At 38.1% G+C, this 25,988-nt stretch overlaps 1 protein-coding gene across 8 annotated transcripts in view; it reads right to left on the bottom strand.

Annotated features, from left to right (window-relative positions):
* The window catches only part of DGKB (diacylglycerol kinase beta), a 320,120-nt gene that overhangs the window by 285,098 nt on the left and 9,034 nt on the right, over nucleotides 1–25,988 (bottom strand). For all 8 annotated transcript variants that reach the window (XM_086468496.1, XM_086468493.1, XM_086468492.1 and 5 more), the window contains exon 2: nucleotides 4,180–4,256. In XM_086468496.1, the coding sequence (XP_086324622.1) occupies nucleotides 4,180–4,256 (77 nt within the window). The remainder of the gene's footprint in view (nucleotides 1–4,179; nucleotides 4,257–25,988) is intronic.

A 25,988-nucleotide genomic window follows, 5' to 3' on the forward strand; every position in this document is an offset into this window, starting at 1 on the left:
ATTAAATAAAGCTTTGACACTGTCTCCCACAGCATTCTCCTAGCGAAGCTGGTGGCTTATGGCTTAGACTGGGTAAAAAACTGGCTGGGAAGTGGTTGTGTCACCATTCCCAGAGATATTTAAAAGATGCATAGATGTGGCACTTGGGGATATGATTTAATGATGGACTTGGTAGTGTGAGGTTAATGGTTGGACTCAATGATCTTAAAGGTCTTTTCCAACCTAAATGACTATATGATTCTATAAACACTAGCAAGCACTGTCATAGAAGTCATTATATGCTGCTTTAGTTTCTAATAATTTTTACTCATTTTTATAAAGTGCTGTATTGATTTTCCACCCTAATCACCAACTGCTATCGCTACTTCCCAGTAAGAGGTACTACCTTGAAATTATAAATACAGTTTTATTCCCTGCTTAAGTTACACTGATTGTGCCACACTTTTACTAAACCAGAGCTACTAGACATCTTTGACGCATCCACATTCTAAAATCTTTTGAAATCAGAAGGACCCTGGAGAAAGCTTCTTAGAAGTATCTGCGCTACTTCCGAAAATGCAAAAATCCTTTGGAGTAGGCAGATGATTGCAACCTGCCTGCAAACATTCTGAAACTTGGGGCTTCACCTCTCTGGGCAGATCCGATCATGGATGTACTTCGCGTCACGCTCTTGTCATAATCTTCCCCGAAATTTTTGTTTTCCTGGTCTGTCTGCATATGCACATTTATTCTTTTCATCCACATCTGAGCTGTGAAACTGCAGAGAGCTGCCCTGCTTCACATGCAGACCCAAGCTGCACCCTGACTGCTTGTCTGTCTGAGATGCCTCCACGTACCTTCCACCCTCTCTCTTCATGTGCTGATTAGCTCTAGATGGTAAGTAGGTAAGCAGGTAAACAAGAAATTACAATGTACTCCAACAGATCCCTCAAAAAAGGATGACACTAGGACTACAAGCACACCATGATGTGCACTTACTGCCCATTTAGATACAGTCTTTAGCCCCATCTGCTCTCCTTTTTCTTGCTAGCCCATTCAGTGCCTCCCTCAAAGTGAAATGGCTGAAATTAATTCATTTAAATAAATCTCAAATGATGAAAAGAGTGTTTATAAATCCCAGCTTGCCAAGAATCTGATCTTAACCTACCTATGTGTCTTTCATCAGGCAGAAAAATCTATTACTAATTACGTATTTGACATTGACTTAGAGGAGAAGTTGGAAGGGCAGAGGTTCAGTGGCATTTGTAGAAGTTTTAGTCATCTCCCTTACATTCAAAGCAGAAAGTAAAAGCTCCATAAATAAACTCCCTATACTGGATGATCTTCCAATAATCAGACAGATCATTTCCACTAAGCCCAAAAGCCACTCACTCGACAAGATATAAGATAATGGAAAACCAAACCAGATGACTTCAGGTAACAAATTTTGAATGCCAATAGCTTTTCTTTTGTTATTTTCATCCCATTAAATCAGCTTGTGCTAAACAGCAATATAGAAGCAATGGAACGGAATAAATTCCCGAACCCTTTAAGCAGGGAGAACCTTGAAACAGGAAGTCATTCAGGCTTTTTAAGTACATAAATATATCACACTGCTAAATTTGCTGCAGATCTATGTTCATTGGTAAAAACAAAAACAAAAACCTGGCACCACCTTTTGGTAGAATACTGAAAAGACTTGAAAAATACTTGGGAGTGCTTATGAGATAATGATCTAGGAAATAAAGAGCTAAAATGGAAACATGATGGTATACTCTACAAAACAACAACAAAACAGAAGTGCTGTCTACAATATGTGGAAATAAAAAGCTTCTCTACGACTGATTTCAAATTGGATCAGTCAATTTCTGCCATCTCATTTACAGACACTAATTCATTACCGAAATAGTACATCCAACTCATGGAGTCCTCATCCAACCAGGTAAAAGAAACTTGCAAAGCATTTCGTAAAGAGTTTATCCACATCGCAGGCTGAGTACATGCCAAAAATACAGACACACCTGTGCAAAGGCAGTTCTGTCTGACTCTGAATACCCGCTCAACTGCAGGGAAATTGCAGCCATTTTGCTCCCAGTTCAGTAGCTTATGGCATGAAACTTGAGCTAATAAATCCTACTAGATCCCAAGCAGCTTCACTGCTAGCTGTGTTTTCCTTATGTTGCAATGCCTGAACTCTAAGTGCTAAGCAGCAAAGTATAAATCTGCCAAGGTTAGCCTGGGTCCAAAACTAACCCATAGCAGTGAATACCTGATTCCTGCTGAAGACACTGAAGCCACCACAGGGTGTCTGACTTGCATTCCCTCCTCCCCTTCCATCCTGCTCACCAGCTTGGGTGCTCTGCTGCTTTATAATCTCTGGGTGTTTCAGAGGATGGTGGGATTCTGCAGACACATCGCTGTGAAATGAAGAACTCTGGGAAAGGCCATGCAGAGTCACAGACTTGGCTCAGGACCAGCTGTGTTTATGAATTCCAGCTTTGCACAAATTCTGCCAATTCACCTGGCTTCAGTCAGAGCAGTTATCCCAGGTGCCCATACTGATGACTTTTTGCCATGACTCAAGCTTCATGTACCTCCAAATTGTAGGAATGACTTTGTTAAAAGAGACTAATCTCATGACTTCAAACACTGATTTGTTCATATACATTGGTAATTTGATAATGTGTTACCTACGTGGCAATATGTTATTTAAATATGCCCAAAATGCACAGTTATTTTGTACTTTAAAAGGTACACTTCACAAAACTGAAAACATACAATGACTGAAAATAACTGAAAATTTTCAAGAAAAATGTGATTAATAAATTAAGACCATTTTATCACATACACTAAGAGTACAAAAAAAGTAAAAAAGCAAGCACCAAGCCTGTAAATCAACAGTCCACACTTTAAAAAAACCAAAACCAAACAAACACAACCCCCCCAAACACAACCCCCCCAAACACAACCCCCCCAAACAAAAAAACCCCCAAACAAAAAAACCCCCAAACAAAAAAACCCCCAAACAAAAAAACCCCCAAACAAAAAAACCCCCAAACAAAAAAACCCCCAAACAAAAAAACCCCCAAACAAAAAAAACCCCAAACAAAAAAACCCCCAAACAAAAAAAACCCCCAAACAAAACCCCCCCCCCAAAGTGTGTCTACATTCTAACAACAATCAATCAAGGGAGGTCCTACAGTCTATGTTACATTGGAGAACAAATTAGATGATCACAGCATTCCCATCCTTTTATAATCTATGATTCAATTCAACTAAAACAATAGAGATTTACGATGATCATTTACAAGATCTACTTACACTATTTTACTGAATTATGAAATATTTTGCTGAGAAACTGACTAAAATGACCAACAGTATGCTTTGCAAAGTTCAAAGAGTCAAACAGTTTTTCAATACTTTGTGAGTCATAACTACCTTACTTAACAATAATTCTGGCCTTTACATCCTGAAATGTAAGATCAAGTAATTTTCACGATAGTTAGCTCATTTCTCTATCCTGAATTCCACATAACGCAAGCATAGTTAGAAACATTGCTATTAAAACATTACTGAAACGGGTTTTTAGATAGCTACGCTGTGAATCACACAATTAAGATGAGCTAAGCAGATATAAATTCCAATTGAGGATAACAAAAGGAAACAATCTGTCTTTTTCTACCAGCCAAATCAGAATATTGTATCTAGTAGTGAATCTGTAGCGACAATGCACACACACACACTTTTTTTCCTCAGCTGAATTCTTTGTTTCACATCAGAAAAAAATTCTCCTTTAATAATGGGGATCCCACTACCAGAAACAACACCACGGATTTTGAAAAGAAATCACAACTGAACAGATTTTAGTTTTCTAACTTTCAAAATTACGCTTAACATTTCCAATCTTTAAGAAGAATTGGGAAGCATATTAACCTTACCATAAGGGGTTTTTTTCTGTGTCAGTTTGTTTAAATCTTAGAAAAGAAAATGTGGTTTTATGTAAATTATGAAGCAGGTCTGTCTAATGTGCTGTTTATAAACTTCTTAAGAAGATTCATATTTTTGTTTTCCAAACAGTTCCAAATATCCCAAACCGCTGATTTATAAATAATCTTCCATTTCAAATGCTTAGATTTGCTACAACATTTGTAAGTATTTCTCCCCACCATTTCTGACCACTGAAGAAAGAAGAAGAATTACCCCTTCAGGATTATATTTTGCTAACACGCCACTGCCATGGAATTCTTCTAAGACATCTTTAATTTTCTTGGTGGAATCTGGATGAAGAATAAAGAGAGAGAAAATGAAAATACAGAAAACTCATTTACATAATATGAACTGTAATTAAGGAAACAACAACCAAACTGCTAATAGCTTTTCTCAATGCACATTAGTAATTTTCTCTAGCTGTACAAGAGCTGTGGGCACAAGGAAAAAAAGAATATACTATACCTTCTCACCAAATACTGCAAAAGCCAGCAAGAAAACACAAAACATTCAGAAAAACACTCTTTGACCAAATCCTTAACTATTGTTAATTAGCGTATTTCTGCAGGAGTTGTTTGAAAGAACTATTTCAAGTCACTTTTCTTGTCCTTGAAACTCGAGTCATCTACAGAACATGGTCGTTCCCAACAGCACTACTAAATCTCCTCTGGCACAGCTGCCAGTGAGTAGAGGAACTGTCAGAGGAGCCAGATAATATCAAGATAAAGGGGAAACTTGAAGGGGAAAAAAAAAAAAATAACAAAAAAAAATTTCTGTAGTCACGTCACAGAAAACAAATGTTGCTATGAAAACCTCAGTTCTTGCAGACCTCCAAGAGCTTCTAACCACTGTCAGCTACAGTGACTTTAGGACAATTTTGGTCCAACTGAACTACGCAAAATCCCTGCAGTTCAGAAGCACACAGGTGTAACCTTTCAAATTTGTTTTTAAATTGCCTACATGCAGAATAACGAAACAGTTATTTCAACAAAACCCTTAAACTCAGATTCACTTAGAATACATCATGCACATAACCATCTTTTCCATCTTAAGTATCTCAGCAATACAACAAAAATAATCGTAACTCAATTTTTTTCTTTAAAATACAGTAGTGGAGTGCACAATGGTCAAATGTGCATAACAGCCACAACAGTGAAGTGAACCATCAACTAGCAATGAGTAGCAGATGAGTTGCAGAACATAACAGGTAAACTTAGTGGCTGCACATTTATTTCTACAACAAAACCTGGAAGGAAAGGAGAGAAGCAAAGAAGGCACCAAAACCAGAACTATCACATAAGCAATTAGTTAGACAATTACAATTACAAGCATTAGGACCTATCTCACTGACTTTTTATTTATATCAAAATACAACACTGTAATAGTTCTTAAAAGTTAAAAGAAACTCAGCACCTTAAACCCAACTCCAAAAAGTATATTTAGTAAATTATATAGAAGGAGAAAACGTAGCAGCAAAGGATCTGAAAAAAAAAGCTTTGTAACAGTTCATAGGATGCAGCAGTAAAGCTTTGTTTCAAGACATGTTGGAGGAGCTGTTCCCCGCCCCCCCCATACACAGTTTAGATGATAATAATAATAATGGCTTTTCCCAGTGTTTGTCATTTTATGAACTTTTCTTAAATGAAAACACCCAAGGCTATGCCTGGCCTCAGTTGTCTACGTTCAGCCTGTACCCAGGGCTAAACTACGCCAGTCGCTCTATCACCCAATGACCCCTCACCAGCCAGAGAAGAGAATCGGGAAAAGGAGAGCAGACCCATGGGTAGAAGTGAAATGGATTTAATGCACCACCAACACCAACAGGGATAGACAGAGTTATACTCAGCCAAATGAATATCCAGTTGTCACCACCAACCAGAGAGCAGTCCTCAGGAGAAACCAGAGGAGGAGCAGGAGGAACCCCACAGGAGCTCCCTCTCCTCACCAAACCTTCCCCCTCTATAACGACCATGACATGATGGATGGGCTACCCCTGCAGCTCGCTCAGGGCAGCTGCCCTGGCTGGCTGGAAACTGCTAACGACCTGCCCGGCATGGCTGGGCTGGGGTTCTGTCCCAGCCAGACCAGGACACTCAATAAAACAGAATTTTCACTAATCGGATGTATTTCAATGTCACTGTCAACCGCAAGCAACTGAGTTTAGCTGGTCTCGTGGGCAGTCACAGCAAATATTTACTCGATCAAGTCATCTATAGTCTTATTGTTATGTCATTTGAAATACAGCAAATTATTACAACTTCATGTGAAAAAAGACAAAAAAAATTAAAAAAGAATAAATCAACATGTTAAGAAATAAATTTTATTAAGAACCGTACCTAGAAGCTGATGGGTTAGATACTTACTGATTAGGACAAGTGCACTAATTCATAACTGGCAAAAATTTATTTTTTTCTCAGTCTATAATTTCAATTTGTTTTCCAGTAGTCATATAGATGGTTGTATACAAAAATCATTGCACCTTATGATAACAAAGTCACTAACTATGAAAGCAGCAGTATGAGATGACCAGATATATGACAGAGGTGACTGAACATCCTAAAAAAAAAATGATATTTCTGAACTTTGGAGGAAAGAGGTTAAACACACATGAAATAGAAAGACAGCAAGGTCTCCTCACACCATTTATTATCCAAAGAAAACAACACATAAATAAAATAGAAATGGCCCACTTCCTAGCTGTTTTAAAACAGTGCCTTGAGGTTTTCTCCCAGCAATGGACATGCTTCTCTCACATTCTGCCAGATAAAGTCTATTCACCTTTAAATGAGTATTATGTCTATGCACCTATAATTAAAACTGAAAACCTGTATTATGTTATTTATTAAAGATAAATTAAATCCTTGCTTTTAATTTTGTTTGTACTCTTCCTAGTCAATCATCATTAAGTTAGAAAATATTCTCTATTCCAGCAACAACACAACCATTCACCTTTTTCATGCATGAGCTTAAAGCAGTCACATCCAAAAAGCATAGCTAATTCCATGCTTGAAATAACTGTCACGAAGAAGGGGTCTGCAGATGTGAATTCTGCTTTCCTTGTCCCAGAAAAACTCTTGAAGAGATTTCCACATTCTGGACAGGAGCTATATTTATTATGAGCACCACAACATACACTTCACAGCCAAGGCAGATACCACTCTTCACCTTTTGTTCACAGTCTTTCAATCATTTTTTCAGTTCATGTGACAGTGACAGTATCCAAACTACCACGAATACAGATCTTTCAAAATGCTCAGAACGACATATCAATATTTTAAGTCAAACGCCAACTGACAATCTTCCGCCTGCATGCTTCAACAGTGCTGACATTCCTCAGAAAAATTAATTATCCTTCCTCAGCCTCTAGTAGGCAAGCTAGTATTAGGAACATGTTTCATCTTTAATAAGTTGACCTAAAGGGCTATGAAGAATAGGATAATTTTCAAGTATCACACTCTATTGGGGATTCATATTAATAAAAAAAGAAAAAAAGAAAATAAATAGAAGAGGTATTGTCTTGGAAATTCTACGCCAATAAAAATAAGAAACTTCAATAAAATGTTCTCAATTCTACTTTAAAAAAAAAAAAAAAAAGTCAAGTACATGCTTTCCATCAAACGTATACAGAAATTTCCAGAAAGTATACACAGAAGTAACTAGGAAGTTGTCCTAACTTTTTTCCCCTAAGTTTCCTAACTAGTGAATAACAACAATGCTGTAGGATTTCATTACAGTTTATTTAGTCTGATCCAAACACTGGAAAATGCAAACACAAGCATCAAACCAGAACCTGTGTTCTCACTGTTACCTACAAGTAGAGAATTTAAAATACAAATAAGGTCTTAAACTCCGTTGGATTACTCTTATCTGTTTTTTAAATCAAGGACAAATTCCTTCTTTGTCTAAGTTTCTGCATTCCAAGCTCTCCTCAAGAGAGACAGTTTCTAAATTTGTGTAGATACGGCACATAGCCTGTCACTGCAGTGCTTAAATCCCATCTTATCTGCAAAGCTATAGCTGGCGCAGTATGAATTTCATGTAGCTTTAAACATAATTTTTTTTTTCATTAAATGTCTCTGGCTTTTTTGTTCTCACAATTTTATCATTTTTCTTATTTTTATTACGCACTAGCTCAGTGCTTTGGGCATTCACTCAAAATACAGAAGACTTTCAATTCCCTCCTCTGCCTGAATGGATTCAAATTCTTTATCATTCAACCCATCATCTGTGGCAATTTGGACAGAATGCAGCAGTGCTCATTTAGCCAAGCGGGTGGAAGGAGGAAAAGGGAATCAGAGCTTTCCTTGGATGAGGTGAGATGCAGTTCCCTACTTCATACTCCAGTGAGTCTGGGGCAGAAGAAACAGGCCAGGCATGGCGTGGAGGACTGCTAACTGACGAGCTACTACTGAGAGGAGGAGTTAAGGGAATCTCAGTAGATAAGGAGTTGCTTAATGATTATCTAGATTGCTGTATAGCCCAGGGGATCGAATTAATAGATGTTGCTTTACGTTTCTGTTAGCCATTGTACAAATTAGTTGAAGCAAGAAGTCTTGTGGCCCCCTACAACAGACAGATCCCAATAAGAATTATGAACCTGTCTTAAGGACTGGCTGAAACCGACCCTGAGGTTTGGGCAAGAGCTGAGGAGCAACTGAGTCTGCGCAAGAACAAGGGGTTACCAGCGGTGACGAAGAGGAGCCATCAGCCTTCATACGAAGTGGGGATAGGTCATACATATGTATAGGCGTATTGGGAAACCTTAGGTATATGTAACATTTGACTGTAAAAATCTAAGACAAGTTGCCGCGTTGAGGCGCGCACGACTTTGGTGGAGCTACCCCCCGTGCTGCCCAGCGCTGAATAAACACACCTACTTTACAGTCTTGCAGATTGTGGAGTCCGATATCCGCACGTCACTACTAGAAATAAGAAACCTGCAAATCTAACAGTAAAAGTGGCAGTGTCTCATTTTTCCTTAAGTGTCTTCCAGTCCTAACGACGACACTTTTTATAACTGAAGACAAATTTACATATTAAGTTCCAAACCGTTTAAGATTTAGCCCACATTTAAAATTATGATTCATTTTTTAAAGTGACTCAACTTTAGATGGGGAAGGTTGAGCACTCAGTTGAGACTGCAACTTGGTGTACCATTTCTCCCATAATCAGAGAACACAAACCAGAAGGAAAGCTTGTCCAGATCACACAGTTTGTCTACATTTTCTCTTCATCCTCCCAGGTAAATCCTCAAAAAGGACTTTTTCTTAAAAAGAAAAGAAAGAAAAAAAACCCCAAACACCCCGCCCCCCCCCCCCCCGACTTATAAGACAACTTGTATAAAACTCAGCGTAAATGACATGCTATATACATAAAACTGTTTTACTATTTAAAGGGTAATAAGCACTAGAGAACAACAACCGGATTATGAGTAATTCCCTTACAAATCCAGCTATGTTTTCCAGTCTCAACAGAAATTTGTAATAACCTGCATACTTATTGGACTGCAACTAATTCTAACGCCTACAATAAAAAGTAGAGTAATAACCACTTTCTACCTCTATTTCCCTTTTGCAAACTTCATACAATATGAAAAATATCACAGGCATCCAAAGTCCTACCATGGACAAGTTCAGAATTTATATATAGAAGATCCAGAGAGTTTTTTCTATACATTATGATTGACAAAAAAGGTGCAGCCTTCAATACACAATTTTCTGCATGCCAACAAATCCTAGCTCAAACTCTAAACTCCTGCTTGACAGATAAGCCAAATAGAAGCATGGGGAAAAACCCAGCGCTCAGATGACATGGCAATTTTTATACAGGTTCTTATTCTACGGATTTTTCTTTCTTTGTGAATGCAACCCTACAAAAATGTGTGTATATACATAAATTTATACACACAGCTTTTTTCCTTTTGCAGTTTATTTTATTCCGAGAACTAGATAATGCTTTTGCTCAAGTGTGGTAGGTTTGTGTCTGGAGGGGTTTTGGTAGTTCCCCACAGCAGATGTTCAAACGAAAGTATACAGCAAACAACAGGGATTTGGGGAGGAGTAGGGGGAGGCTTAATTTCTGCCTGCTAGTGGGACAAGCTTTGAAAGGAAGAAATAAGTAAGGGACAAAAATGTACTCCAGGACTTGAGAGAAACTGCAGGTAATTCATAGAATCGGAACGGTTTGGGTCAGACAGAACCTTAAAGACCCTCCAGTTCCAACCCCCTGCCCTGGGCAGGGACACCTCCCACCAGACCAGGTTGCTCCCAGCCCCATCCAGCCTGGCCTTGAGCACTGCCAGGGAGGGGGCAGCCACAGCTGCTCTGGGCAACCTGTGCCGGTGCTTCACCGCCCTCACAGGGAAGAAATTCTGCCTAATACCTCACCTAACTCTTGTCTGTACTTGAAAACATTTTCAGAAGAAAAAGAACTAATCATCTTTTACATATTAAAACAACTACCGCTAACTTACTCAGCTTCCTTTGGCCTCCTTACATTGTCTCCCGACATTCAGAAAATTAAGGCCAAACCAGTTGGGAAGAGCCTCAGAGCGCTTCGCTGAAAGCCAGGCCCAGCACGTCAGGGCGCTGCAAGGGCTGGGGGCTCCCCGGGGCCGGGACCCCCTGGCTCCCCCTGGGGCAGCAGGGCAGGGCCTGGGGGCCAGGGCCTGTCACTTGGCCCCAGCCGGGAGCAGGGCAGACGGCGTTGCCAGGGCAAGGCTGGCCGGCCCCGGCGGCTGCCACGGGGTCCTGGGCCACGGGCAGGGTCTGGAGCCCCAGGGGAGGCCGGGCAGGGACAGTCAGGCCTGGCAGTGCCCGCAGAGCCCACAGGCAGCATTCCCTCCTCCTAAGCTCACGCGGCGAGAAAACCACGATAGTGCAAGTCATTCGAATACTCAGCTTCCAAGTACAGCATTTGTGCTCGTAGTTAATACTCCCGAAACAGCTTGCCCTGAGACCGGGAAGGAGGAGATGCCTCGGGAGACCTCTCCAGCCCTCAGATCCCCTCACCCCGCTTGAGCCTAAACACTAATACAAACCTTCAGCAAGTAACTTTGTGGCTCCTTCTTTCCTTTTTCTCATTTCCTGCTTATTTATAGCTGGTCACAATATCTGATACATGCTGCCAGCTCATAACCTTTCCAGTTAGAATGACGATGAAACCCTTCTCTATCAAATAAAGGAAGTAATGCTATTGGCAACACATTTCACCCCAAACACTAATGCTAAGCAATAACTTTCTAACAGAGAAGAATCAAATCAGTTTGGTTCGAAGTTTAGCCTATATTATTTCTGATTTTAAGCAGTAACAGGGAAACGGCTTTATAAGTTTGAGACTATTTTTACTGGTTTTGAAATTTACATTTAAAAAAAACCCCACAGAAGTTAATTTTTTTCTATTTTCCCCAAACTCATTGTTTATCATTTTTAATGAATTTTAGTTTACGTTAAATAGGTAAAGAGTTCGAAGTATACGTAACCTAAATTTTAGTTACAATGTCAAAAATTATTGAATAGGATATATGAACACACAGTATATTCTTATATACTTATGTATACTTAAACAAAGGTCTATAAAAAAAATAAATAATGTTTGCAGTTATTATAAAAAAAATAGCTCAAAGAAGTAAAGTAAAAATGGCACAGGATTGCTCACAAGTTTAAAATTAAATATTCTGTATACCCTGTGTCAGAAATTATTTTGAAATATTCCCACTAACATGAAGTAGATACCTATCAATATTTTATAGAATTCCACAAAATAAACAAAAATTAAAAAATGCTAGAAGTAAAATTGAGAAAGCATGACCATGCAACCTTTCCAAGTCTCTACACATTATTTCTACCTAACACGTTATTCTTATGCCTGCTCTTTTTTTCTATCGGCACTTTGTCTCCCCCATTTATTTCTTCAAACATTCTTTACTACAAAAGCGGAACACAAGTTTCTCCTATTTCCACATATACGCCAAATATAAAAGTCTCAAAGCGGTTGTGCAATACCAAGACGTACGAAGACTTTATAAACTTGTGGGTTTGAATTTACATTACCACTTAAATTATCACACATCATAAGAAATACTGGAACTGTGCAACGGGAAACCATGAAGCAGTTTGAGCTAACACATTTCACCTGTTCACCATGAGGGAGAGTCAAAATTGGCAACATATTTTACCAAGGTACCATGGCCTCTTTTGATTGCCTGCTTATATTTTAAAGAGCTTAGGGAAAGCTCCTCTGTTGCCCTGTGCAGTTGGGGCTTGGTTTGTTTTGTTGCTGTTTGTCTTCCCCTCTTCCCAAATTTCTTTATGAGCAGGCTGCCTTAAAGCCCCTGGTTCATTGCAAGACAAAATTTCAAAGCTACATCTGTTTCCTCCATTCTTCCATGCAGCATGGATAATTCCTGAAATGGTTTTGTACTACTCTTGAAGCAGGAAGATTTAATGGTTACTTTTTTCCCCCCCTATTCTGCTTTATCATGCTTCTTACTTCCAAAGCATCACATTCATTTTACTCTTCCTCTTACAAAGTTTTAAAGGTTTATACAGTGACAGTTCTGGACAACCCATGTACCGAGGCGGTATTTCAGAGATTAACACTTCTTCTGACTTTTACCTAAGGCAATTTTCTTAACATACAATAATTTATTCTCTTATGAAAAAGGGAATATAAATGTTGAATCAAGGCATTATTTTTAAAACTAAAAATCTAACTCAATTTTGTTTTATTTCTCTTATGGGTTTCTGATCCATTAAGACATACCTATCTTCCACTTCAAGATGTATTTACCATTGCAAAGAGATGTTATTTAAAAACAAAATCCGCACTTCTTGCAATCATGATTCTCTATTATAGTTTATCTTGGGAGTAAAGGCTGTAACTTAAATACTTACCTCGACCATAAAACTCAAATAATTAGCAACACAAGCATACATTGCTCTGGATCTTGAACTATGAACGACGAAAGTTTCTGCACTTGCTGAGGATACGTACTAGTAACAAGCTGTTTTGCCCTTTGTCTGTTCTAAATATGATTCCTAAGCTCTTGTTCTTCATGATCACATGCTTGGTAGAGTAGTGAAGAGCAGCTGAAAAAGTGTTCACTAGAGCCTGTTCTCCTCAGGACTCAGAGAAAGAAGCCTTAACAACTCTAACAGAAGTTTTTCAACATTTAGTGACAATCAAAACTATCAACAACTCTATCAAGCACTGCAGTACTGTTATTGTACGCTGTTAATTTGACAGACCCAAAATTCTCTGTTGCCTGACTAGATCTGGATGTGGAGACTCCAGATGAGGTAGTCATATACACACTGTATGTATATATACACACATACAACATTGCCAAGAACGTTGCCAAGCCCAGCATTTTGTGCACATACACATCTATGTTCAGTTTGGTGAATTCAGATCAGTTTTTGCAAGCAATAAGATATTACCTGATCTAATCTATCTAATCTCCATAAAAATTAGATTAAATTGGCCATATACAGGCTGGGAAAGGGAAAGAGAAAAAGTATCCTCTACATTCCATATATCTTTGGGCAGCATAAGCAGATTGGGCACTTGGGGCATTACACTGTACTTCGTATTTGTTAAAATTGTGCTCCAGTTTACATAACAAGGAATTGCCTGAAGATTCACTACTCAATACTCCTGATTAAAAAGAACCCAAAACAGTCATTATTGCTTATATAAAGCCTCTCCATTTTGTATTTCCTCTGTAGATGGTTTTTAAGGTTGTGTGTGTTCAAAATGTTGACACTGCAACAGCAGCTCTCATTTTTCACCATTTCTGCTGAGAATCTTGCCACAATACCATTTTGGATACAGTCTTTGAGTACTTAAAGTATTAAAGGTGTTGAGCCTGTGGAAATATCAATATCATAGAAAGTTTAGTTAGTCACTGAAAATATAACAGCTGTGTTGCCCACAGGAATGAACTCCTAAGTAGACATCTGCCTAAGAGTAACAGCCTCCCAACCGCTGCTTAATTACAAAGGCACAGTCTGATGCAGAGGTTGTTTCCACTGTGGTGTTTACACATTCAGCTACCTTGTAAGGCTACTGAAAAAACATTCTGCTAAATAGATAGAATTAAAAAATAAAATTCACACAAAAAAGGCTACAGACCAAGCAGTAAAACTCCAAAGTTTCAATTCCTGTTCATGATTTAACCTTTGGGATAATATTGTTCTCCTAATGCCCGGGAACTTGAAGTTTAATGAAATAAAGGAAGACACTACAAGCTTACCTTAATTGTACATTAGAAAGACTGGGAGTTTTCCCATTTCCATTACTACAGCATTACTACAGCAAAACAACTCAGCATTTATATTATACTTTTATACATAACTAAGGTTTACATATGCTCATTTATCTTAACAATTGCATTGCAAACCTATTCTAGGAAGTCTGCTTTATGTTCATTCCTCTGAGAAACAAATACGTTTCAAGTACTATTTCCATAAGTTTTCTAGCTGTGAGGTTCAAATTTTTAAAAATTCTGTTTCCATCTAACCCAGCTCTGTGTCCAAGTTTGGTACAGTTAAACTGCTCTTTTACAGCATTGATATATCAAGTCTTTGTTTTGTCAGCATTAAATGCCTTCTCCAAATAACTGTTCTATCTCATTTAACTTAAGAGACTTTACGGACAATATTGACAATAACAGACAATACTTGAGAAACAGAGAACACAGGAGAGAAGTGCCATGCATGGACATCAAGGAAAGGAAAGCTCACAAAACCAGTTTATACTCCTGTAGAGCTGGATACAGTAGTACATAGCTATCTGCATTTTAAAACTTGTCTGTCCAGCCCTATATGCTTACCTCCTTGTCTTTGAAAGGATTACCACTTTTTACTTTAAGGATATGCAAAACGGATTGCTTTCAGCAAATCCAAGTAACAGGGAAGACAGACCTTTACTCAAAGGGAATTGTCTTGAGAGAGGAATGAGAAGTACTACAGATCTAGACTGATTTTTGCCTCAAAACACTGAGGATGGACTGTTGGATAAATATACCAGAATGAGTGAACAAAGATGTAATTATGAAGGCATCATGTGAAAAGGATGGAAGCCAAGTGACTCCTACTTACTGAAGTTTAGTCACTTGAGTGTACAGAAAAAAAGATATACATGATGACACCATGAAGTAAACCTACCACCCAACATACCATAAACTCTATCAAACTGGGAAAAATGCAGTGTGCACTACAAATGTATGTAACTTCTGAGTGAAGCATAAAACGAAGTTCTATGAATTCTGAATATGTACATAGTAAAAGTGCTTCTTACCTACAGGAATACCAAGAACTATGCCAATTCAGATAAAGAACTTGTTAAAGTACGTACAAAACTTTCAGAGTTAAGTTCTATTAACTTGGGGCTTATTCCTAATGTTTCCAAGACAGTAAATCATCTTAAATGCATTCCTTACATTCGCAAGGGGATCTTTTAGCCATCAATGATCTATGCAGTTTATTTAACCAACAGATTGGACCAGGAGAGGAACCAGTCCCTGACTCAAGTCCAGCAGATTTTATTATTACAAAAATATTTTAGTCAAGATATTTCTATTGTCTTTGTTTTGAATACTGTTGCATAACACACATCTATAAAAATCCATTGAAAATACAAAGCTATGGAAGCTGCTATAATGACGAAGGCAAGATTTCAGGACTTTTGCCATGGCCTAGTAGGATGGGAATCTTTAAAATAAAACACAGCAGTGTCTGTCTGTCCAGCACAGCAGATCCCATTTACAGCAGCAGCTGTTGCTATAAACATCCTTGAACCAGTTACCTCAGAGGCTTCACTAGAGGCAGGTCCAATACACCAGTACTGGCACCTTCTTTTGTTACCTTTTCCAGTTCTCAACAAACCCCTATATTAAGGTTACCAGAATATCATTCTTTTACAGTTCAAATAACAGCGTAAGGCAAATGCGGTCTTTTTCCACCTTTTAATGTTTCAGAATAAGGTCTTAAAAACAATGACTGAAAAACTTTGGTGACAACAACAGACAAACAGGTTCTTTCATAAGAACACATTCCCACTGCCTAATTTCCACATCTATTACTCATTTGGCTTTCTCACCTCAACGAAGTCTAAGCAGATCTTTCTAAATGAACTGGAAAGCTTTTTTTTTTCTTCATCTTACAGGTCATTACTAAATATACTGAAAACATCTCTAAGAGAATGTTTTGCCTACTTTGAAGTCAAAAGTTGCAACTGTGGTTTCCTTACACACAACCAAATGATTGGCTGTAGAGATAAAAGCACAGTTGCATCAGCACAGACCTCAGTTTCACAGATTTGAAAAGTATACTGACTTTCTCTGTGTCAAGATTTACTCTCGAGTTATCAAAAGTAGCTAAATTAAGTCAATTCCTTTAAAGCTGTGTGAGATAATCACAATTTGACTGCAAAGAAAGCATACGCTGAATTAATTTTACTTCTGCTTACTTCCATCATCAAACTTTCACCATCCTTTCTCCTCTCTATAGAAACATGCAGCTCTATAACAGGTCTATTATAAAATGGCACAGTACATCTAGAAAGATCTTCAAGCTCATATACTGTACCGAGTCATTCCATGGGAAGGACCATCACAGGTTAGCACCCACTACGGACAGTTACTATAAGTACAATACTGATTAAATCACTAATATATACAAAGTAATTCTGACATTTCCCTGTCATCGTGGTCAGAACATCTTTTAGCAATTTCTGGCAAGCTCACCAAGAATTTCTTCACCAAAATCTGTTTCCAAATCACAAATAAGTACCCCGTCTTCGGTTAGGTCTTTCTTTAAACCATGCCTGCCACAAATTCTGTCAACGATCAATAACCTTCAGAGCGAGAATCATTTACCCTGCCAATCCATAATATTAGGGAAAAAAATTAGGAAGGAGATAAACAAATCCATTTACTAAAACAACTTTTCTGTCACCTATGCTCCACACTACAAAGATATGCCCCTAAAATAAACTCAGTGTATATTTAGAAGAAAAAGTTAAATATCTATTTACTGTAAGCTTAATATAAACTAACATAAGCCTATTGAAACGTTTTACGGACATGCAGCCCTAAAAACACAGCTATTATAACAACATTACGTTATCTAACCCAGTAGCAAAACACCAGTAATGTGACACTGGCATTCATCAACTTAATGTTGCCATCGACAAAAGGCAACGTAACAGTAATGAACTAACAACAGTCCCAGGTCCCAGGATTCACATTTATACCCCTCCTACCTCTATATCCATCCACTTCTACCTCAGTACGCTCACACAGGACAGGTTTGTTTATTGAATTTTATACTGTTCAGTTAGGAAGATTAACAACGATACTGTCCAGAGCATCTAAGATCATGGTCATTTCAGCAAAGATGATCCGACAGGACAAAAGCAAGCAGAAAAGTCCCGAGAAGGAAAGGATGAAGAGTTAATCACCAGAAAGGGTAAAAGGAACAAGAGAAGACATGGAAAAAAATTTGGAGAAGGAAAGACAGGAAGAGGCAGATGAGACTTCAAAAATAGCAAGACAAAACAGAAGAAAGTAGAAGCTGATTCAGATCACCTTCCCTTCATTCACATTTCTCTTCTTTTGCCCCTTACTACCTTTTTTCCAAGTTGTAACTAATGTATCTTTAAGAACGAAAGCTCTCAGAAACGCTGTATCACTTACAAAGACCTTAAAGAATCTAAAAGTACCATCTCATCATTTTCCAAGTTTCCAGAGACCTTAACTTTCTGACAATCTAAAAGGATGAGTTCCTTTTCAGAATAAAGATATCCCATCAAATGCTCTCTACATAACGAAAAAAAAAAAATTACAAGTTAATATTAGAGCACTCAGAAATAGATCACAGTTGCAAGCAGAACCTTAACTTATCTCAAATTTTTGTATCCATCATTAACTTGCAGCTGAACATTCCGAATGTTTTGTAAGTCTGACTATTATAAGTATCTAAATGTAGTAACATGTTAATAAAATAGTTTGATTTAAGCAAAGAAAGAGAGGCAAGAGATGACTGGAAATAAAGTCACTTAAAAACCTGGGGAACAGACTAGCTGGGAGGGAGCTACATTCCCATTCCAATGGAGTTACATTCCAAGCAAATGGAGGAGCAAACCATCTGTGAACTTTTTGACTCAACTGCTTGTGGAGGTCATGGCTGGTCTTGGTTCAGGAAAAACTGAGGAGAAGTAAAGTTGGTTGTGTCAGTGTAAGACATCAGAGTGCAAAGAAAAGACAAACAAAACTGGACTTCGGAGCTGTCACAGGACAGTGAAGGAAACGTTTCAGACTTTTCCCTTGCTTTTCAAGCTGGGCTCTTCCTTTCCTGTGTTATATCCTGTTCAGAATTGGAAAAGGCAAAACATTTGAATACCTCTGTTGTAAAAATGCCACCCCAGAACATTTTAATCCAAGGAATCTGTTCTTGAAAAAAAGACACTGGAAGCCCTGGAGCCTGCCAGGCATGCAGTAAGCGCAATACACGGCAGACAACATCTTATGAGAAGATTTAAGACATTTCACCTCAAGGAGAGATCAACTCTAATGTCTATGGGGATAAGCTAAGGAGTATGGTTTTCCTTCAGCAATGGTACCATGCTTTATTAGAGCCTATCGTATGTTTTAAGTACCACATCGTATGTTCCCACAGACAAACATAAGACAACTGTAAAACCAGAATTTACTGAAGGCTATTTAGCATGCTTCCCTGGCAAATACAATTAACAATAAATATAGGATATGCCATTTTTACTCAGCATTTAGAATGATCCAAGCTGGGCTGCTCCACTCCTCCTGCAGCCCTAGCCCCACATGTTCTTGTTCATTCACTTACAAGGTAAATTCTCTTAAAAGGTAAATTTTTAAGCTTGGATGGGGTCTCTCATTAGGCATATAAAAAAACTGTAGCCACATTTACACTCAAGTTTCTCACAGAGCAACGATTTTGGCTTTTTTAACATTGTGTGCTCTTAGTAAAATAAAGCTTATCCCAGACAGTGCATTAAAAAAAAATGACAGAGAATAGATGACTTACCAGCTTTCAATATGTATGAGATCACGGTTTCAAGATAAGTCATATAATGAAGACCCAGTCTCCTGAAAGTAGTGACGCACAATCCTCTGCACCATTAAGAAATATGCCAGACCCTTGTCAGAATATCTCCAGCTTAGTGTCACTCACAGAGAGCAAACCAGAGAATATATTCATGTAAGTCACACTGAAATAAAGAATCTATGATTTACACCCCTTTTCTGTCTTGTAACAAACTCTAAATCTGAAAGAAAAAAAACACACCACCAAAAACCCAAACCCCACTCAAGATAAGATATGGATATAAATAAAATGGCTAGAAAGGAGGATAAACTATTTTAGACAAGCAAGTAAAGGTTGACATTTTTGAAGCTGCCTGCAGAAATCAGATCACCCAAATCAAAATCCTAAAGCAAAGATGTCTCTTTAATGACTTTATTTATATTTAATATAAGATTGTGCAAACTACTTGTTTTTGTTCCATCAAAAAAAAACTGATACAAATTTTCATAGACATTTCCTCTGTTACAAAGAAAAACAAATGCTTCAGTAGCTGACATACTCCAATAAACCAAATTTCATATTCTTTGACAATCAGATTTCACTTTCTTTTTCCCCTCTCAAGTAAAATATTGAAATATTTCATTCTCTAAGCACCCAAATGTTTCAAAAGGAACACCGCAATGTTTTGTTTCAAAATAATTTGTTGTTCTGCATGCCTACAAATGGCACCACTATGTAAAAATACGCTGATTAGCTTGAATCAGGCACTGGAGGAATTCTAGAGCTCCTGAAACAAACTGAAAATAGACTCCAGCTGTGCTGCTGCACCAGTTTACTGCTCATTTTTAGCTTAGGAATCTTCACACCGCACTGCGAAGTACAGCACAAGCATGTCACTTCTCTGGGAAATTCCCAAACATGCCAGCTTTTTATTCTTGGTAAGAAGATCCAAGTCGGCGTCCACGACACAGGTACACACACAGAGGCCCTTTTGGTCCCACACAGGTTCCCAGTTTCACCCAGGGGCATTCATTCCCTTGGCAAACCGGGTCGTCGTCGGGACGGCCATCAGCAGGAGAGCTGTTCGTGTGGGGACCGGACACGGCACTGCTGCAAGAGGATGGTGGACAGATGAAGGAGGGGGAGGATGCGAATCCCAGCAGGGAAGGGGTGGAAGTGAGGACACTCATTTTGTCTGAAAGGGGTAGGGGGGGGCAAGAGTTGCTAACTGCTGCTGAGAGTGTGAATGAGGAGGAGGACAGCCCGCAGGCAGCCGGAGCTTCTCAAAAGCTCAACAAAGTAACATGGCTGCTGGTGCTGGACTGGCACAGAAATACAGATAATACACCCTTTTCCTGCCATCAGAACTCAAGTCATTCCCTGGAAACTTCAGTCACAAATACAACAATGTGCATCATACGGAGTATGATTATGGATATATGGATTAATTGTAATCACATAAAAGCTGGGAAAACAGAATGAAGGCTTCCCATTCAGCCTGCTCCATGTCCTACGAAGGCATTGAGCATTCCACAAAGATCAAGATTGACTTCTGTCCAATTTTCAAGACAACAGCTGTAATTCAAGGTGTTTAAAAGCTCGCATGTGATTCAGTAGATAGTCTGAATACAGAAAAACAAACACTTTTTTATAAAAAATTTTCTTACCTTTCTGAGAACACAATGAACAAATTCCTCTGTATACTCTTTTATTCTCACCTCACCTTCTTCCCAGTTCTGTAGCTTCTCTCTTTATTCCAACCCTCACATAAACCCTTGATCATTTCACGCATACTGCCTTGCTTCCCATTAAGTTGTCTGTCCTCATTGTCTTCATTTTTAGTTTATCCCAAATTTCTCTGATCTTCTTAATTGCTACTGCTTTTTTCACCTCCTACTTCTCTTTTATTCCTGATGGCTATATACTTGCAATCTTCTAACCAAAATAGCTAACTAATGAAAATCAGACCTTAGCTGCCTCCTTGTTCACTCTCTCCATGTTTGTACTTGACCTGCACTGTAAGGCAAAGGATTAATGTAATTTTTAAAATCTGACTATGATGAAAAAATAGAGAAAGCCTGATATAGTGAAGTGAGATAGTCTTTTCAGAAGAAATACTGACAATGACTTAATTTCATAGAGAACAGTGATGCATACCCTGTACAAATTAACAGTGTTAAAACAAAATGTAATTTTTATGAGTCAGGAAGATTTAAAATTAATTTTCTCAGGTTTTTCAAAACTCCAAAAGCAGACTGCTAAAAAATTCTCAGAAATTTTAAGAAGCTATTTGAATTTCCAGAGCTGCAAACAGAAACTGAGCAGAACATTCTACATTGCCCTAAAATGACTACTAGAATTACTAGTTTGACAGCATTACCACATAAAATTTCAAAAGGCAACTGGATGCCAACCAAAAACAGCACTCTGAAAAATCTCAGCTCTGATAGCAAGCTCCAAACCTATCTACTGGTGGTCATTCGGCAAGGGCTGGGAGTACCCGCTTTCACAAAGCTCCACTGATCACTCAAGTTATGCGGCGTAACCTACTAGGCTTGTATCTAAGACTAAATATGTATAGTGGCAGAGAAAAAAACCAAACAAACCAACAACAACTCTACAATATATGCAAAGAAAATACTTTTTTCAGAATTATATGGAAGAATTTATTATAGTAAGTTGAATGCCAGTATCAGTAAAAAAGTGGGAATCTCTCCTGGTGAAGTGTTGTTTCACAAAAGATTAGGACAAGACTGATACTCTGCATAACTATTAACACTCAATACTGATTAAGAAAAAAATGCATAATGAAAATAACAAAAATCTGCCATGATAAAGGACTTTGTTCTCCTTTTGTGAAAGGGATGAAAACGTTTCCCATTTCTTCCACCTGTTTTATTTTTACACAACAACAATTATTGGTTTGGAATAACTAAACAGGTGGCAAAAATAGGAAGCCTTTTCATCTCTTTCAGAAAAGGAGAAAGAAAATGAGGTAGAATCCACTCCTCAAAATAGAATAGGGCATGGAGACAGCGCTTATGGAAAAGACCAAGCAGACAAACCCAGGCATTTAGTAAAACAACGCAGAAATCAATTCCCCAGAGACGCTCCACAACTCGTAAAACAAAGTAAATGATCAGCTCTTCTAACCTAAAACTAGTTGAGAATGGTGGGTGTAAGTTTTTTCTTATCACTCTTTATGCTTCGGAAGACAGACGTATGGGTATGGGGTCTGTAAGAAGCTTGGCCTAAGACCAGGAGAACGCTATTAGAGACAAGTGCATAGTGATATATTAGCAGTCTGAATAAGAGAAGCACTTACAAAAACTCACCTCCTGTTATATACAGGACAATTAAAAACCCTAACAGCATGTCTTAATCACCACCTCAGAACACGGCACATACGACTCCCTGGCACCACAATTTGGGTAGCAGCCAGCAGCAAGTGAACACAACTTCTCTATCACTGGCAGCATGAACAGCAAACCCATATGAACAGAGCTCTTGTGTACCCCTGGTTGCTACTACGTGACTCCTGAGGGGGGAAAAAAACCAGGACACGACAAATTCTTTCTGCGTGGGACAGAACATCATCTCAGGTGGGCATTCCTATCCAATAAAATGATGTCATTCCTTACCTTAAATAATGTTTTTCAGGATAAAAGCTGGAGTACACAACTGGCAAGTTTAACATAACAAAAATGCAGCGACATGGTATGTTCCTTATTCATTAACCCAAGTAATTTAGAGCAGTTTATGCAGCTTTTTTCACCAGAAGCAACACAACACTCAATGAGGTCTGACTCAGTTTCAAGCCGAAGACCTTCTGTAGCGCTGAGATCATATTGCTAGTTTCCACTAAAATAATCAAATGGAAATGTGATTATAACCCATTGTGCATAATTATACAAAATTTGGTATTGCTTTTTATGTCAAGAGAGACCCTGAATAAAGATTAACATATTTGTGCCTGGAACCCTTACAAAACTTTTCAGATGCTTGCCTCTTAGGGACAGGATGCTAAGCTGTAGAGATGACTGGATTTGTTTGGGGGGTGGTTTGGCTTGTTTTTGGGGGTGAGAGGGGGCAGGGTGGTGTTAGCCAAAGATGTGACACAGCTTTTGTGGCTAGATAACAAAATGGGGACAGGAAAAAAAGAGGGGGGAAAAAGAAACTCCTTATGAAAGCTGTTAATGGTAGGAAACCCACGAAATTTAAAATAAATTTATTCAGGTTATTTTTAAAAATATGAGATCGGACAACTTTAAGCTCAAATATGTACATTGAGCTCCAAAGTATTTCTCTTAAGAGTATAGTCTGTCCTGGAGAGTTTGCAGTTTAAAAAGCAGCTTAGTAGTCCTCCTCCATAGTCAGTCACCGCGTCTCTAGAACGCCATGAGAAGGAAATGCTACTCTGGCACTTGCTTCCTGAAATGTAATCCAGAAAAGCTTCATGCTTTAAACACATAGCTACACTGGGAAATACTTCAGAACATAGTTTTCGTATCATTTTGGGACAACTCAATTATACTTTGTCGTTCTTTCTGTGGATCCCTTAAACTCCCAGTATCCTCTTAAAGCACTGATCATTTAAAATCCCGTCATGCTGTCACACACTGTTTGGAGGCATGGTCCTCTTTGAGGTATCACATGTTAGAAAACAGACGAAATAATGAGCTCTGGCTTGATGAACAATGTGACAAGATTCATTGTGTCTGAAGCAAAATACGAAAATACGGTTCTATAGTTAAGTCAAAGCAATATGAAATGGGTCAGTATTCCTTTAACAATCAGCTAATTCCTAATTAACCAACATCTTATCTACTAAAATAATTCTGAATGAATAATCATTTCTGATTTATTCTAGAATAAGAGCACCTCCAAGGAGAATGCAAGTGGCTTATTTCAAATGCCAGTTTTAGTATTCACTTGGATTCAACCTCAGCCAAAATTAGCTAAATAAGTAGTCAAGCTTTAGAATCAAAAATAGTAGCTCTTGTGCACATTTTCACAGATAATAATAACAAAGAATTTATAGAAAAACGTCTACAGGGCTCTCTACAAAAGACAGAATAGTTATATTACAGTAGTTTAAATCATTGTTACAAGATAAAATTTGGCTAGCCACTAAGGTTCTAATTCAATTCTTTTCCTTCTGCCCCAGGTCATTCCTCTCAATCTCATCAGCCTGGTTTTTGGTTTTGGTTTTTGTTTTGGGTTTTTTTTGGGTTTGTTTTTTTTTTTTTTTTTTTAATGACTAAACACCAAAATGTCAAATAAAAATTGAAAAAAAAAAAAAAAATCAGTGTTTAGGTACTGAGCTGTTCCGGCTCCTGTCTCTTGTTCTGACTCTTCGAAAGCCTACTTTGATTTGGTCCTAGTCAACTCTTTCTGAGATCTGTTATTCTCTCAGTTTCCTTCAGTCACTCAATGCATTACCTAGGAGTTGTAAAACTAGCCTGGATCCATGAATTTTGGTCTATCAAAAGTTAGCAGACTGCAAATTTATTTGAAGCCATTTGTTTTCTTTTCCCATGGCTTATTTTTCAATTATTGTTATAAATTTTTTCTCTTTCAGGACTTCCACCTTTTGCATCCCAGGAACTCCGAACCTCCTGTATTCATGGGGCTAAAATGGTAGTCACAACCTATCTGTAACCTTAGTTCAAAACTAGAGTAACGTACTTATCTTGCCACTCACTCTTTCTCTTTGCATCTCTTCAATGTGCTTTCATCATCTCTAGTATCACTTCAATAATACCTTAAACTCTTAGCCCCTATCCAGTACTGAAGTGCCTCTGCTCAATAAAGCACTCAGACACGCACTTAGTATATAAACTGTCTTCCCGTCCTCCTCTCATAACTGTCTAAAATTTTCACTGGGTTTCCTTCCATTTATTTCAACCTGTACATTATATAGGCTCTTCTACAACACACAGCCTACGCTTTCTTCCAAAGCAGTGATGTCAATAATGACTGTCAGGATGTTTAATTAATCTGTTCTGATACAGGTAGTGATGCTAGATCCTGTCCCACCTCTGTAGTGAATTTCAAACATAATTAATGTATTAAAAGTAGAAATGGCCCTCGACTAAAAAAAAAAACAACCAACCCCAAAACCACCCAACAAATAAAAATAAAACCAATAACAAACATTTTAAAGTATTTTAAAGCTACTCGGTATGCCTTCATGAATGAAAAAAAAATCTATTACTAAGACAGTTAATTCTGGGAAATATATTCTTCAAAACAAATATATTATCACTAACTATCATTACTGCTACAATTAATTTGAGAGTATCAACAATGCAAATTATTTATAAACTTTTATGTTGAGAAGAAAATCAATCATTTCTATTTTTGGAAACTATGAAAGAAAATATTATATTGGAATCTAATTACAAGTTCTTGTCTCAATATTCCATACTAGTTTTAATAAAATTGTAAGTTACAGAACACACAAAATGTGACAGTTCTAAAAAAAAAAAAAAAAAAAGAATAACTTTGCAATCAGCAATGTCCTCAAAAAGCCATTACATTCTGCAATGCAGCCAACAAAACTATGCAGTGACACTCTGTAACACCCACTAAGAATCTTCCAAAGCCACACAGAAAGCAATACATTTTTAGCGCTTGAAAAAACAATGAAAACATACATAATTATAAGCACATTTGAAGAATTTCCTTCTTTTAATTGGCAGAAAACAACAGCGAGGAATGCAAGCCAGGGTCCTTCAACCCCAACAAAGGGCACAGGGAGAGCGGCCTTCTGACACCACCAGGCAGCCCTAAGCCCACTCTTTTTCAAACAGACGCCTCTGATTCTCGATTTGAACCATCAAGAGCAACCAGGAAGGCAGCTCTGGCTCTCCTTTCTTCAGAAATCCAGGAGAGGCAACTCAGCATAAGCGGTAACGCCAACAGCAAAGTGTATTTTTTCAGTGGATGAGTTGG

This window comes from Leptosomus discolor, chromosome 7 (genome assembly GCF_034619465.1).
Source record: "Leptosomus discolor isolate bLepDis1 chromosome 7, bLepDis1.hap2, whole genome shotgun sequence".
NCBI classification, from domain to species: Eukaryota; Metazoa; Chordata; class Aves; order Leptosomiformes; family Leptosomidae; genus Leptosomus; species Leptosomus discolor.